Source organism: Calidris pugnax, unplaced genomic scaffold (assembly GCF_001431845.1).
Source record: "Calidris pugnax isolate Ruff unplaced genomic scaffold, ASM143184v1 scaffold518, whole genome shotgun sequence".
Classification (NCBI taxonomy): Eukaryota; Metazoa; Chordata; class Aves; order Charadriiformes; family Scolopacidae; genus Calidris; species Calidris pugnax.
This window is the reverse complement of record NW_015091362.1, coordinates 208,792-224,321: the sequence shown is the minus strand read 5'-3', so window position 1 is coordinate 224,321 and position 15,530 is coordinate 208,792. Positions and strand designations below refer to the sequence as shown.

Here is a 15,530-nt window from a genome sequence, read left to right as displayed (position 1 = left end):
CGTTGAGGCTGCGTAGGGGGGAGGTTGCTTCTCCGCTCGGCACGGCTGGAGTTTCAGCCTGGATTCCCATGGTGAATGCACAGAGCAGCTGCAGACACATAAACAAATCCTGTTGCAGCAGGCGGTGGGGAGGCAGCGGGGCTCGGGGCTGCCAGGCTGCTTGCGTGACAGCCTGCAGACGGGTGGCTTCTGACGGGGCCTGGATACCGCCTCCAAAGAGTATCCCACAGAGAAGCTCTCGGGTGATTGAGCGTGTTGTGAGGAGCAGCTGGCTGGGTTGCCCAGCGGAGGAGGCTTTTCTGGGCCACGCAGCCCTCCCTATTTCAGCTTGCTGAGACCTGGTTGGGAGGAGCCAGGGAGAGAAGTGTCACTCTTGTGCTGTATTTCTCTTTTCCCCTCCCCTAGCTCGGCCCCTTCAGTGTTTTGCAGCCAGTTGTCCTGTCAGTGCTGGTCTCCCCTGCCTGGATCTCCCCAAGTGAGAAGGAGCACCTCTCTAAATCCGGTGGCAGGGCCATGTCTCTGCAGCCCACAGGAATGTAGTTGCCCGAGTCCCTCTGGATTGCACCACAGATACTCAGGCTTCAAGCTCCGGTAGCTCTGCTGGCTGAGACGAGTCTGCGCAGCCCTTCCTGGAAACGGGAATTGATAAGGTAGCAAGAACCAGACAGCACCAGGGGACTGCAGATGTCTCTCTCTCTGCTGTTTGGCACCTTGGAGAAGAGTGTTGGTCGAGCCAAGCGAATGAAGGACAGCGCAGGCTCTGAGTTCTGCTCTCGCTCTGTCCCTGCCGGGCCCCTGTGTCCTCTCCTGCTGCTCACCTGTGGTGTGGATGCATCAGGTAGGGAGGATGGCTGACGCTTGGGCCATGCTTGGTTGTCCTCAGGCTTGCTGTCTGTGTTTCCAACAGCCAAACTGCTGAGGGTGGAGAGTGCTCTGGAGGCCCCTCTGATGGGCAGGTGCCACCAAGCCCTGGGGATCTCTGCTTCAGCTTGCCTGGGAGAGCCTGCCCAGAGTCTGTCAGTCCTGGCCTGTTGTCTGCTGTTCCATAGTGCTCCTAGCGATGAGGGCAGGAGTAGCGGGGCAAGGCAGCAAACCTCTTGGCAAGCAATGACCAATGCTTATTTCCCTTGACTGTCTTCATGCAAATGCAGGAGGCATGCAGGAGCATTCCCTTGCTCATTTGGGAATGGTCTGTTTGCTTGTCAAGGCTGGCCCCTTACTCCCAGCACACTGATCCAGCTTGGCCCCATATAGATTGTTCATGCAAGGGGTTCTTCAGGCTGCGGGATGCGGCATGCTGTGAGACCACTGACCACTGGGAAGTACCAGGACTCTGGGAGTTCCTGCTGGAGCAGCAGTATTAATGCCTCAGCTCTGCAAAGGCCTGGAGGGTTTCACGTGATGCCTGATGCTGATACAAAAATGATGATGTGAGTTTCATCTCTTCGTGGTAGGGAACAGCTACTGACTCCTCTCCCCTTTCCTCAAGGCTGTAAGGTTTGTTGTCAGGTGTGAGACACTGCTCCTCTGTGTCTGAGCCAAGGGCTGCTGCCATGAGGACAGCAGGTCGTGGGCAGTAGAGCAGCTCTCAGGCTGCCAGGGCTGGAGCAGCACTGCTTCCCTGCAAAGAGCTGCTTCTGCAGCTTGTCTAAGGTAGTGAGGATGCCCCCGCCACCCTGAAACAGTGTGCACACACAAGGACAGCTACTGAGACTAGCAAAGAGGTTGGTGGTGAGAGGCAAAAGACTAGGGGCCTTTACATGTGAGACAGTCTTCTGAAAGCTCTTAGTTGCCCATTTCTTGGTGCCCTTTCTTGCTGCATTGTGTTTGGAAGCGCTGAGCAGCATCCACGTGCTGTGGCTGTGGGAGCTGCCTGCAGCTCTGTGCTGCTGGGGAGCGCTGGCTCCTGCTCTAGAGAGATCTGCATCCTCTTGTCAGTCTGTACTTTGACCTCTGCCAGTCTTTCTCGGAGCAGTTTAGCACATCTTCTGGTACTAGAGCAGCAAGGGTGTACTGGGTCTGCCCAGCTCCACCTGGGCTACCTGTAGTCCATGGCTTTTGGACCTGGCATCCCTGACTAATGTCTTTTCCTTCAGGCTGTGCCCAGACACTGAGGAGATGCAGCACATCCTGAGGCGCTTCAGCAGAGCAGATGTGATTGAGAATCAGTAATTTCATGGCACGGCCATGCAATTCTCCTCTCTTCATTTCCCTACCTTCCTGCTTGTCCTTTAGGGCTGCATGCAAAGTGGAATGCCTGCTTGGAATGAGCAGCAACATGCCTGCTTGGAATCTGTATATTCAAGGGATCCTTTCTGTAATCACAACTGTAGGAGGGAGGAGAAAGAAAGGCCACATGGTGGTGAGGAGGCTTGGATGAGGATGGCTTCCTCATCTGGAAGGAAGCGTCACCAGAAGTCTGTGGGCAGATTGAGACTGGATACTTCTTGATGCCTCTAATCCAGAGGAGCTGCTTGCAGTAAGACCTTGTCCTTGGCACCTCCCCAGAGCCTGCTGTGCTGTGTCTGGTTCTGTCCCTGCGCCTGGGAAGGGGACCCTCGGGCTGCAGGGAGCACAGCTGGCACATGGGGTCACCCCAGAGGGGGTGCATCTCAAGCAGGGCTAGTGCCAGCTAGTCTGGGGGATGAGTGAGAATGTGTAGGGCTGGGTATACTGTTGTAGAGTACTTCTCTGGTTTGTAATAAGCAGAGAGGCCTCCAGCCTGAAGTGTGGGGCTCTTATTCCCCTTTAATGACCTGTGCTCCAGACCACTGCACTGTTGCTTTGGGTGCACTCCAGCACCTTGATGCCTTGTAGTGAGGGGCCCAAAACTGAACTAAAGCTTCATTCCCTGCACTGTTCCACCAAAGTGCTTGTCCTACTGGGGCCCTGAGGACTGGCCCTGTTTGGTTGATCCTCACCTGTGTATGTGTTCTATTACATGGAGATAACCAGATTTCCAGTATCTTGGTGATTAATGAACTTATATTAGCCCAGGCCTTTTTGGGGGTGTGCAGTGCAAAATCAACTGGAGTATCAGATGTGAGGGCTCACCAGCAGAGTGAAAAGGCAAGTAGGACATCAACTGAGGGCAACTTGGATGGTGCAAACTCATCCTGTTGCCTGCTCTTGGAATATGTGACCTGTGGGCATCATCCTCTTCTGCTTGTTAACACATGCTCTGTTTTCAGCTCATTGGCTGTGGAGACCATCACCCTTGTGGGCCAGTCTAATTACAGCGCGTTCCCACAAGATGTGTTTTAATGTAATTCAGTCTTAGGTGGTGTTGGTCCTCTCTGTGATGAAGCTTCTCTGCACAGTCGGAATAATCCTTGTCTAGCTCTCACTGTTTTGCAGTGCAAATCTTTGCAGTGCCTCAGGCTTGTTTTTTTGTAAGGTTTCAGCAAGAACAGATGTTGTTTTTGAGAAAGAGGTTACAGAAAAAGGCAAAATTTGATCTTTTACCTGTCCGTGTAAAAATTCAGCCAGTCTCAGCAAAGCACCAGCCTCTGAAAACAAACATTTGATTTTTAAAAATGCTGTTTGTCACTGTGCTTTATTCCCTTTGCACCTGAATGAAGGAGGCCAGAAGCCTGTTATGACGACTGTCTTTGTGTTATCTTAAATGGAGAAGTTGTCTTTCTCTCAAACCTAGTCTTCATTCTGCTGCTCACCCTTAGACAAGGACCCACAGGCATTGCATGGCTGAAAATTTCTCCCATCCGAAGTGTCTTGGCAGCTGTCTTCCAGTCCCACTCCAATAGCAGCTCTCATTCTTCATGAGAGAAGAGAGCTGAAGAATGAGCCTCTTCTCATTCTTCAGAGAGAAGAGGCCTTCTCCAGCCTTCATTTTTCTTGGGAGTGGGTAGACATGACCCTGATGGCGTGTTGCAGACCAGAGACTTCTCCTAGCACCAGTCTCCTGTTTCCTTTCCAGCCCAACTGCCTGCAGCTCCAGGCTTTCTCTAAGCCCTAACTCTTCCTTTTTGGGGAAGCTGTAGAGAAGGATGCTGAGCCATGTTTCAGACCAAAGGTTTCTCTAAGCCCCAGTCTCTTTGCAGGGCCCTCATTTTGCTTTGGCAGTCTGTTTCCATCCCTGCTTCAATTTAATCTCTTAGCTTTCTCTTTCCATCTGTGTTACCCTAACCCTAATTTTATAGCTGAACCTTTTGACAAGACCTGCTGTACAGAAGATGATTCCCAGCCAAGGCCTCTTGGCAACCTAAAATAATCTTTGGCAGCCCATTTCTAACCGTGTTCCAACCGAACCCCTAGGTTTTTGCTTTCTGCCAGCCTTAACCTTAGTTCTCACTTTCCATCTGAGCTTTAGACGTGGAAAGCCAGATGAAAGAGTTCTCCCAGCCCAGGTCTCTTGGCAGCCCCCACTTGGCTTTGGCAGCCCCTTTCCAGCCACAGTCCAGCTGCCGCTCAAGGGTTTCTTTCAGCCGTAAGCTTAACCCTGGCTCTAGTTCTCATTTTCCCACAGAACAATAGAAAAGGCCCCACAGCCATTGCCCAGATGAAAACTTTGACCCAGCTCAGGCTCAGCTGTAAGCTTACCCTTTTATCCAACCAAAACTATTATTTTTATTGTGAAGAACTGTAGGGAAGATCCCTAACCCATTGCTTACACCAAAGCTTTCTCTTAGCCCAGAGCTCTTGACTGCTCTTGCTTAACTTTGACAGCACCTTTCCAGGTTCGCTTTAGCAGAAACACCTGGCTTTCTGCTTCTCAGCTCAAACCCTCGTTTGCCTGCTGGGCCATGAGGAAGGGCCTCCCAGCCATTTCCCTGGGGAAAGGTGTCTCCTGCTCCAGGTCCCTTTGCAACCCCCTTTCCAGCACCATCCCAATGGTGAGTGTAACCTCTGCTTTCTGTCCAAACCCTGACCCTAGGAGCTATTTTCCAGCTGAGCTGCAGGGAAAGCTTCTGAGCCATTTCCCAGCCGGGAACTTTTTGGCAGCCCCTCTTCCTTTTGGCAGTCCCTCTCCAGCCCCACGTGAGCTCTAAAATTTTTCTTTCTCTGAACCCTAACCCTAGTTTTCCAGCTGAGCCTTAGCTAAGCCCCCAGCCGTTTCCCTGAAGAAGGCTTTCTCCCAGGTGAGGCCTCTTGCAGCCCCTGCTTTGCTCAGGTGGGCCTTCCCTCATCTTACTGCTCCTGCACCTCTAGGTTTTCTTTTTCTTAGCCATAACTGATTTTCCTGGGAAGCTACCAGTTACCTGCACCAGTGTTTTCTCCCAGCCCAGGTCTGTTGGCAGCTGCCAGGTACTTTCGCAGCCCCTTTCCAGCCCCATTCCAGCTGCAGCTCTGAATTTGTCTCAGCATTGTCTCAACCCTAATCTTATGGCTGAACATTGGACAAGGTCATCCTTGTGGAAGGTTTCTGCAAGCCCAGGTCTTCTGCCAGCCCCCACTTGCTTCGAGTGAGCCCTTTCCAGCCTCTCTTGAACTGCAGCTTTTGTCTTTCTCTCAACCCTAACCTTAATTTTACATATGAACCCCAGACAAGGGGTGCCAGGGTGAGTCTTCTCCCAGACCGGGTGTTTTGGCAGCTCCCACTTGGCTTTGGCAATGCTTTCCTGGCCCCACTCCCCTGGCTGGCCTCTGCACCTGGAGGTCCCCTTCCCCAGGCAGAGCAGAGCTGAACTGAGGTTCACTGGGGCTACTCTCCTGGTCTCTTATATGCAAATTCCTGGATTTTATTTTTTTTTAAAGTCAGAAAACTGCTATTTCAAAGTCAAGTGGTTGGACAGGTATTATGCAACATTAACTCACTTCCTTTTCTCCCTTCCTCCTCATCCCCTCTTGGGGGATGTCACAGCAGCCGAGCCTTCTCTTGTCTGCAAGGCTGCTGAAGGATGCAGATGCCAGCACAGACAGGCTGCTCCTTCCCAGTTCTGGATTCAGGCTTCGGCTTTGGATTCTGGCACTGCTGCTAGCATGCAGTACTGGTGGGCAAGGCTTTTCCTGTGGAACAGCCACCTACAGAAGTTCAATTAATGTGCAACCTTCGTTGTAGCATTTTCAGGCTTTTGAGTGCTTCCATCGGTGTCCTTGAAATCCTCTTGGGATGTGAGGTGGTGTGGTTGAAATGCAGTTGAAGCCCGTCAGCACCCCAGCCGGCAGGCTCTGCCCCTGAGAGGGGCTGGTCTGTGGGGTGGGGAGCAGGTGCTCCTGCTACTGCCTGGGTCTGGACGCAGCAGTGCTCTGGAGCCGGCATCGCGTGCTGCCATAAAGAATGTCTTTATGTGCCCGTGATGAGGGGTAGGAGCACTGCCCAGCTCTGGCCCCGGTTGTCCCTAGGAGCATGGCCAAGGTGCTGCGTGTCCCTCATGCCAGGGCCGGTGGGCAGCAACCTGTGAAGGAACCACTCTCTGCCGCTCTGGGAGGGTGGGTGGGAGATGTCAGGGTTGTGCCTCTGGTGGAAAATCTGCATATTTTATATTTTCCCGATGTGAAACTGCAGCCTCTGAGTCTGGGATTTTTTTTTTTTTAATTTTTCAAAAAAGCAGCTCTAAGGTTTAAAACCTCTTTGAAACACTTTCCTTTTCTTGGGAAAAAAGAAGGCCTTGGAAGCGCACAACAAGCTGCAAGCGCTTCCTGCTGCTGGGCTAGGTGGCTGGCACTCTGCTTCCTCTGGGATGGCTCTCGCCTAGCCCAGCAATGCTCCTGGAAAGTTGAAAATAGTTGGTGTTCCCCATCCCTGGGGCAATTATTTGATCCTCTGCAGCTGATCTGAGCTATTCTCAGAGCTAACAGCTGGCCCGAGCAGGGTCCTGGGTTGAAGGCTGTGCACCCCTGAAACCCAGGCTGGCTTCTGGAAGGAGCAGACAGTGTCCCGGGCTATCAGCTGTCCCTTGGCAAGCTGCCCGCTGCCCTGTTAACATCCCTCGGTGCTGGGCTTCCCGTGGAGGGGCCCGCTCCTGTGGAGCGTCTTCCCATGTGCGCAGCCTCCTCCCTGCTGCCTGGAGACCCGTGGTTCCCAAAATGAGCTTGATACATGAGCAAATCTCACACAGAGCTTGCTGTTGCTATCACACAAGATTAGTCTATCACACAAGACGAGTATTAGAAATTATTTATTATTCTGCAATAATATTAAGCACTGTCAGTTTGGGAAGCAAGGTTATGGGTGCTGAGACATGGGTGGTGCCTGTCGGGGAGCTTCCTGCACCCCGGTTTCTCTCCTGGTTGCTCTTCGCCTGCAGGCTGAGGTGAGTGCAGCCTTTTCCTGGACAGACTGAAGTGGCAGAACAATGTTGCTTGCTGTGGTTACAAACCATGAGCTATGCAGTATGTAACTGAAACTAATACTAGGGAACATTGTTTGAGACTTTGTTGTCTTTAAAGTTTTAAAACCTGGCCAAAAATATACTTCCCCTATTAAATTGGGGGACTTCTTTGTGTCGTGACTTTGAGACTGCTATGGGATATGTCTGAGGTTATCTCAGATCTATTTGGTGGATAAAGGGGGACCCTGAAGAGCTGCTTGTTTTAACACTGTGTACCAGTTGCAGGCAAGCTTTACAAACCACACACTAGAAATTCGTTGGTGTCCTGTGGCAGTTTGTCTTCTAGATTTCCTGCTTCCAGCACTGGGACTTGCAACGTTTCTTGTGGCCTTGTGGTTGCAGCAGTGTTTCAGGGTTTCTCCACGGGCCTCACATGGCACTGCAATGGCCATGTGGGAGGTACTGCAGTCCTTGGGGACACGGGGACTCGCTTGGAGGGTTCTGCCACAGATGCCTGTCACCCAGCCCTGCTGTTGGCCCAAGGACTTCTCAGATTGCACGGTGACAGTGATATTTAGGACATGTTGAGCTCTTTGGGTGGGTGTGGGCCTGAGAACAAAGTCTGCCGGGTCAGCCTGACCTCGCCAGTAACTCTTCCAGGTGGGTCCAACTTGCAGAGGGGCTGTGAAATGTTCTCCTGGGCTGGCCCCTGCTCCGTGCAGGCACTGTGACTAGAGATGTGCTTCCGGAGGCTTAGTACAAGAGCCGGGAATACTTTCTCGTTGGATGTTTAGCACAATTGGAGAGAAAAGGCTGGTAACTGTTCTTGCTGGGGCTGGCTGCTGGAGACTGGCTAGTGACCTCCTCTGGGCAATGTGCTCTGAAGAGATCTGCCAGTGGCACACCAGGCAGGGTCCCAGAGTCCCCTGTGCTGGAGAGACATCTGGAGAGGACCTCTTCCTTGCTGACTGTTTGGCACAGACTTCTCTGAGCCTTTCCCAGCCTCCTGAATTTGCCCCATTTGCTCTCAGGGATGCCAGTTCTTGCAAACTGTGAAATTGCTGATCAAGACAAAACTCTGCTTGGGGTGGATTTTCCTGGGGGTTGAGTGCAGAGTGAATAACATATTATTTTCAGCTTCAGTCATCTCTGACTCCAGGTGGGCCTTCTCAAAGCACAGCCGTAGGCATGCAGAGCAGCAGCAGAGAGCTGGGGTCCAGCCATGTGTGGCATTCCCTCTGGTTTTCCGGTGTGGGGCTGCCTGCCTGCTCATTTTAGCCCCCTATGTAGGATATAAATATAAAGTTATAAGAAGAGAGGAGCAAGATAGGTGGAGAAAGGCAAGCTTCCCGTTCCAGCACTGGCCCTCACAGGAACTCGAAGGAGAGCTGGGAGAGGGGGCTCTCCAAAGCACAGAGGAGCAGGGACATGCTGTATGACATATGGATGGCCCTGACAGGAGCTTTGATGTTGAACGCTGCTGTAGCTTGGCTGTTGGTAGGTGTCTGGGGGGAGGGAACACTCACCCAGGCTGGAATGTCAGCTGGGCAGCCAATTTCAAGGGGAGGTGATGGTTTAAAACAGTGGAGGAAGGTGCAGGGAGAACTGCAGCCCATATGAATTTGCCTCTCCAAGGTGGTTTGGTCCTGTCAAGGTATTGTCTAAGTACCTGCTGCTTCATTTCCATGCTTCAGAGCTTTTTACAAACTAGGAAGGATGTGTTGCCTGAGGAGCTGTAAAATTCTTGCCTGTAATGTGGGAGACTGTGCAGAGGGTGCTCTGAGAACCCTCAGCTCACCATGGTATTTGCAGAAGTGCAGTCTGCCGTGGAGTGCTGAAAGGGCCCTGTGGGGTGCCCAGAGCAGTCACAGGAAGGTACTGCAGGCAGCTGGGCAGAGCAGGACCCTAAGGAGCTGTGTGGAGCTGTGTTGCTCTCTGGAGCAAGGTAGTCCCACCAGCTGTGAGTCCCGCTTGCCAGGCTCCTGCACTAGGGCTTTGCATTAATACCTTTTCTGCTGTGCTCAGGGATGAATCTAGCTACTGTAGACTTGGTACCTGCTGCCACCGTGTACTGAGGGGTGTACTTGCTGCTCTAGAACTTCTCCTGGCTCTGCTACGTCCAGGTGCTTCTCATTCTCTGTGGTGGCTCACTGCAGGCTGGGTGCAGGAGTGCGTGTTTTCTGGTCTAATGGTGCTGGGGCAGCTGCATGTACAAATGGAGTCCCCAGTGCTCTGCTTATGTTGCCGAGCTCATGCATCAGTCACAGGTTGCACTTGAGGGTGAGTGCACATGTGTATGTTTTGTTTGCCTGGAGCTAGATTTTCAGCAGATGATGTTGAGCAAGCAAGAAGCTGAATGCTCTGGTGTGGAGACATGTTGTATGGTGGAAAGTTTGGAAAGCCACTCTGGCTTCTGTTGCTCCTCTCCTTCTGAGCAACAGGGTGTAGGCAACAGCAGCCTGCCTTTCCGTAGGGTACGAACTTGAAGAGCACCCTCAGTGGCGGCCCATCTGTGATGGCTTTGTCCTAGGCACTCCCTGGAGCTGCTGGGGACTGTCTGTGACAATGCTCAATGGCAGTCCTAGCACACATCTAGTCCTCTCCCAACTCCTGTGGTCTCAAAATTTTGTTTTCTTCCGTCTCTGCTCCCATGAACAAGTTAACATGCTACATGGTACTGGGCAGCATGCCAGGGCTCTGCACTTCATAGGCTTCAGCCTCTATGCCCTGCGAGTGGTGTGGCTAACCGAGGCCAAGATGGACTAGCTCACACGTGCTTTTGGGTATATCCCTGTTACTGCTGTAGAGCTTTATTCCTTTTCATAGAATCAGAGAATGGTTGGAGTTGGAAGGAACCTTAAAGACCATCGACTTCCAACCTCCCCACCATGGGCAGGGACGCCTCCCACTAGACCAGGTTGCTCAAAGCCTCATCCAGCCTGGTCTTGAACACTTCCAGGGATGGAGCATCCACAGCTTCTCTGTCTCACCACCCTCACAGTAAAGAATTTCTTTCTAGTATCTAATCTAAATCTTTCCTCTTTCAGTTTAAAACCATTACCCCTTGTTGCGTTAAGAGGCAATGTAGTTTTGGCAGAAAATAAACCCCCTTGCATTCTAATACTCACCGAGGTGGGAGGCTGGATGTGGCTAGGTTTAAATTCTGAGTGATGCCCAGTTCACCACTATCAGCCCAGTAGCGTTTAATATATGAAACCATTACGATTCTGGATACACTGTTAGTGGACTGCACCTTCAGTCCAGTTGTGCTCATGAGCTGCCACTCTCGAGTCTGGTTGCGTTCAATGAGAAACCCAAACGGCGAGCTACTTCAGCAATGCAGTTTATTTAAGCAACAGATATAAAGGTTCTTATGGATTGCCAGTGATAAATACACTGTCTGCAAAGCACATGCAAATAAAAGTATTGTTAATTGTACAGAACATGTGACAAAGTTCCAACCACCACAGCCTGGCTCCAAATGTAACAGGTAACCCTCAAGAGAGATTTCTAAGTTTCCCGAGGAAGCACTCGGTAGAGTCTCAGTCTTACCCAAAGTGTCCCTATGGGGGGAAGAAAAGCTCAGCCCCTTGCCTGGTCCCAGGAGTCAAAGGCAGCCCGTGATGGGGTCCTCCCTGACTTGTTCACGATGGGGTCTTCCCTAGCATCCCCTCTTTCTTTGGATATATTATACTATTTTTTACCTTCAAGGTGGAGTTTGAGTGACTCTAGCCATAAATACCTTTCTTATGATTGGTGTAAAATTCTCTTGCCTCGCATTTAAAGGTAGAGTTTAGGAAAAATTCAGGGCGCAGACTCAAGGAGGAGTGGTCACACCTTGGAGGCGGGTAGCCTCCGGGCTGGTACCAAAACATTAATACCAGTGTTCTGGTATTAATGACATTAGAATGAGCAAAGTTCACACAAGGGACAGCATTTCATCAAAATCTGACAGATTGGCTCAGGGTAGCAAATATGCAGCTTATCAGTTGCATAGGATCTCCTTGTTCCCATATCTGCTGTGTAATCACAGAGCTTGGCCGTGGAATCTTCACTCTACTCCATCTTCTGTGCTGCTTTACAAGCATTATTGTTCAGGGAGTCACAGGTGGAGTGGATTCTTCGTGTACCAGCAGCTGCTATATCTCACCCTGGAAACTTTTCAATTTTACACCTTTCCTTAATGTGTGACCCCTTGTCCTGTCACTACATTTCCTGACAAAGAGTCCTTCTCCAGCTCTCCTATAGACTCCCTTGAGATACTGGAAGGGTCTCTAAGGTCTCCCCGGAGCCTTCTCTTCTCCAGGCTGTCTTCATAGGGAAGTGCTCCATCCCTCTGAGCATCTCTGTGGCCCTCCACTGGATCCGTTCCAACAGGTTCATGTCCTTCCTGTGTTGAGGACTCCAAAGCTGGACACAGTGCTCCAGGTGGGGTCTCACGAGAGCAGAGTAGAGGGGTAGAATCACCTCCTGCGACCTGCTGGCCACACTTCTTTTGATGCAGCCTAGGATGCAGTTGGCTTTCTGGGCTGCCAGTGCACACTGCTGGCTCATGTTGCACTTCTCATCCACCAACACCCCCAAGTACTTCTCAGGGCTGCTCTCCAGCCATTCTCCACCCAACCTGGATTTGTGCTTGAGATTGCCATGTCCCATGTGTAACCCTGCACTTGGCTTGGTTGAACTTCATGAGGTTTGCATGAGCCCACCTCTCAAGCCTGTCTAGGTCTCTCTGGATGGCATCTCTTCCAGATGTGTTGACCACATTCTTCATATGTTGACCGCCTCCTTGAAACTTGGCTAGCATGTTTCTGAAACAGATGTTAAAAGTTCTCCTCTAGCTCTGGAGAAGATCTGTACAGGTTGACTAGTCTGGACCACTGCAGTTTCTCCTTGCCTTTGCTGTCAGCTCATTTTCAATGCCCTCTTTTCTTCTCTACCTGAAGATTGTCTTGAAGATCTCCCATTTCTGAGGGAAAACAGAGGTGAACCACTCCATGGGGACATGCGCTGATGGAGCTGTGTGTACAAATGGGATAGATTATTGTTGACCGCACTGAGCTGTGGTTGCTGTCACAGAATGCTTGCCTGCTGGACTAGTGTTCAGGACTGCTGTACGTATCCACAGGGATCCGGGAGCATGTGAGCCATGTGTTAGCAAGCCTCAGCCTCTGAACTGGGAAAATCAATCCTCCAGCTGCAGAGGAGAGCCTGGCCACTCCTGTGGGAAGGCTGGTAGAAGGGGAAGAGCACATGGTCTTGGGTTGGTGTTGGCTCAGATGTGGAATTTCTGATAAAAGTTTTTGGCTTGTGCACAGATGCTGCAACTCCTGGAGGAGCCCAGGCAGGAGCGACAGGAAATACTGGCATGACGTGGGCTCAGTCTGGTGTAGGGCTGTCTTGCGCTTTCAGAACAATATAAATCCAAGAGATGAGGATAGTAACCTGATGTGCCCCAAATTGTGTAACTGAAAATTTCATTGCTAAGAGCAGATGCTCTGTAGAGGCTGTGCCTCAGCGAGTTGGTCTGCTCATGTGACGGGACAAAACACAGCTTTCAGCACTGCTTTGCTTGTCTCTTGAAATGCAAGACGACAGGTCCCCAGCATATGGTCACCCTGCCAGTGTGCTGCATCTTGGTGTGCTTGCCGCTTGTGTGTGCTGCCTGGCGCCAGGGTGGTTTGGAGGATTTGCCTTTGGCTGTGGCAGCCAAAAGCACTGCTGGCTGTGCTGGCGTGGGACGTGCATCAATTATCTTGGGTTTAAAAAGGCATAAAAACTTGAGCATGGAGAGTAAAAACTCCCCACTTGTGACAGCAGCAATAAAACTGCATCTTGCAGCCTGGAGCGCTTGCATGACATGGTAGTGGGAATGTGTTGATCTCCATATGAAAACCATAAGCTCATTTAGAAAATTGGGCTGTTCCATTTAAGATTACAGTTTCTCTTTAATCTGCAAATATGTAATTAGCATGGAAATGGCTAGTTAAATGGGGTTCTCAATGTATATATCCATATGCCAGTGTGGTGGTGCTCCCTGGCGGGTGGTGTGTTTCCCTTCAGGATGCTGGACTAGCTCCTGGTTCTTTATCCAGAGTGAGATGCTCTGGATAAAGCAGGCAAAAGCAGACCACAGCACTGTGCAGACATGAAAATGCCCCTTTACTCCTCTCCAGCTTGTCCCCTAAGAGGTGATGGCAGGACATGCTTACTCCATGGGATTATGAACAATACAACATGATAAATGCCCCAGGTACACTGATGTCTGGATTCACAGCTGGCTGCAGTGATGCTGGTCCCTGGCCAGCAGAGAGTTCAACGCAGCCTTCCATGACCCAGGATGGTACGGCATCCTGGGAGCTGCAGTGGAACCACAGGAGGACCTGGGGTGCTGGCCATCCTCACGGGGCAGCCTCTCACTGTGCCTAGCTCTGTGTGTGGACAGGAGACTAAGTGCTCTCTCCTGACACCTGTGAGGGTTTGCTGGGTCTCCCCTTGCACTCAAGTGACTTTGCACATGGTTAACCTGTTTCCTGGATCTAACTGGTGTCCCAGCCTTGTTTTATCCAGACAGATGCACACACTGATGTCAGTGCTATGGAAGTATATGGGTGCACTGTTGTGTGCTGGTCGCCAGCTGGAACAAGAGGATGGAGTGTAGAGAAGACCTGTCTGCTGGTGGTTTGGGACTGCTGCTGACTGTGGGGCTGCCCTGCCTTGGGGCTGTCCTGGCCCTGGCACTTCTCGCTGTGCTAGGCAGCTGGGCTTTGCCAGCAATGGGACGTGAAAAGACCAGGTGATGCCTGTGTAGAGCTTGGCACGTTCAAACTTTTGTATCTGGGGACAGACAGAAAAAGGCAGGCTTGTAGGTGTTTCCTCTGGGCTCTTTGGAAGGGAGCTGGGTAAGAGAAGGGTCTACCTGCTCCATTCCTGCCTGTCCCTTGCTGGCTGTGGCCTGGGCCAAGCGCTTTTGGGGCACAGTCTGTCCTGGGCTGTGCCTGCAGTGAGGACTCCCAGGCACTTTCCCTGCCAAGGACGAGAGCAGCTCTGTTGGCAGCTGTGGGCAGCTCTTGCTGCCTAGAGGAGGGGAAACATGGTCTGTGAGGTGTCTCCTGCTGGGAACAGAGCCAGGACTGTGGAAGACCCCTCCCTGGCCTTAGCTGTGGTCTCCCACAGTTCCCCTGTGGGTGTGAGTCTGAGTGGAAACAAAGGTATGTGCCAAAAAGTGACCTCTCTGCTTCAGTCATCGAGAAACCTCCTCCCGTGCTCTGCTCTCCCAATGTCCTTCCTTGAACCTGTGCCCTTGTCCCCGCTCATTCAGAGTGTGCCAGAGGGGCTGGCCAAGAGCTCCTTCTCCATTGCTGTGTGCCAGTGCTGCCAGCCATGGCTTGAGCAGCCCAGCAGCTGGGCTGCTGCTGTGCCTCTTGCAAACCCCTAAAGCCAGTGGTGGTCTGCAGCCTGCCACACTCAGGAACTGCAAAAGTCCTTCTGTGTTACTAACTTTAACCTGGTAAAAGTTATTCATGAGCCATCTGTGTGCAGGTGAGTCCTTGTGCGCTCCCTGGGAAAAGATGGTATTAGGAATGGGCTGCCTACCCTGCCCCAGCCTGGTCCAAAGGTGCCCCAGGAAAGAGACTGGCAGGCTGCAGGCAGAAGGCTGCTTTGGCAGCAGTATCCTGGCTCTCCTTTCTGCTGGGGAGCTCAGGACCAGCCCTGCTCTTGACAGCCACGGGACCTGTGGCACACACCAGCCACCTTTCGCTGTCCTGGTGAAGAGCCCATGTCTGGCTCCTGCTGCTAGAGATGAGGCTTGTGAAGCAAGGCATGGCTGCTCTGAAGCAGCTTGCTGATAGCACTGTCTGCCCTCCCCTGCCTGCAGGCAGCGTCCTGCTGGCCCGTGTTCTCATTGCTACCCTTGCCCGAGTGAGGTGACAGTGGCGAGATGCCAAAGCAGCAGTGGGTGGGAGCAGAAGCCAGGTCTGTGGGACTGAGCCACTGAGATGGATGGCAGCGGGGTCGAGCAGCCCTTGCCTGGGCTCTGGAGAGATGGCAGGGTTGGGCCACTTGCTTCTGTGGCACCAAGCTTCCTGCCATCCTTTGGCCCTCTTGTTCAGCTGCTGGCAACTGCCTGTGTTACCACTGTACAGAAGGTGGTGAGCATGATGGGCCACTAAATGTGTGTGATCCACAATGTGTGATGTTTGTTTTATTTTAACAACAACAAAAAAGCCCTGAAAACTCAGAGCTGAGATAAGAGGTTTCCAGTCTGGGCTAGTCCAGAGTGGAGGAGCTTGTAGC

General features: G+C 51.9%; 1 protein-coding gene across 1 annotated transcript in view; it reads left to right on the top strand.

Moving 5' to 3' along the window:
* Positions 1-453: 453 nt before the first annotated feature.
* Positions 454-15,530, top strand: part of CHD6 (chromodomain helicase DNA binding protein 6) — an 82,275-nt gene continuing 67,198 nt past the window's right edge. Inside the window, exon 1 of the mRNA XM_014961168.1 lies at positions 454-838. Coding sequence (XP_014816654.1) covers positions 685-838 — 154 coding nt within the window. The 5' untranslated portion in view covers positions 454-684. The remainder of the gene's footprint in view (positions 839-15,530) is intronic.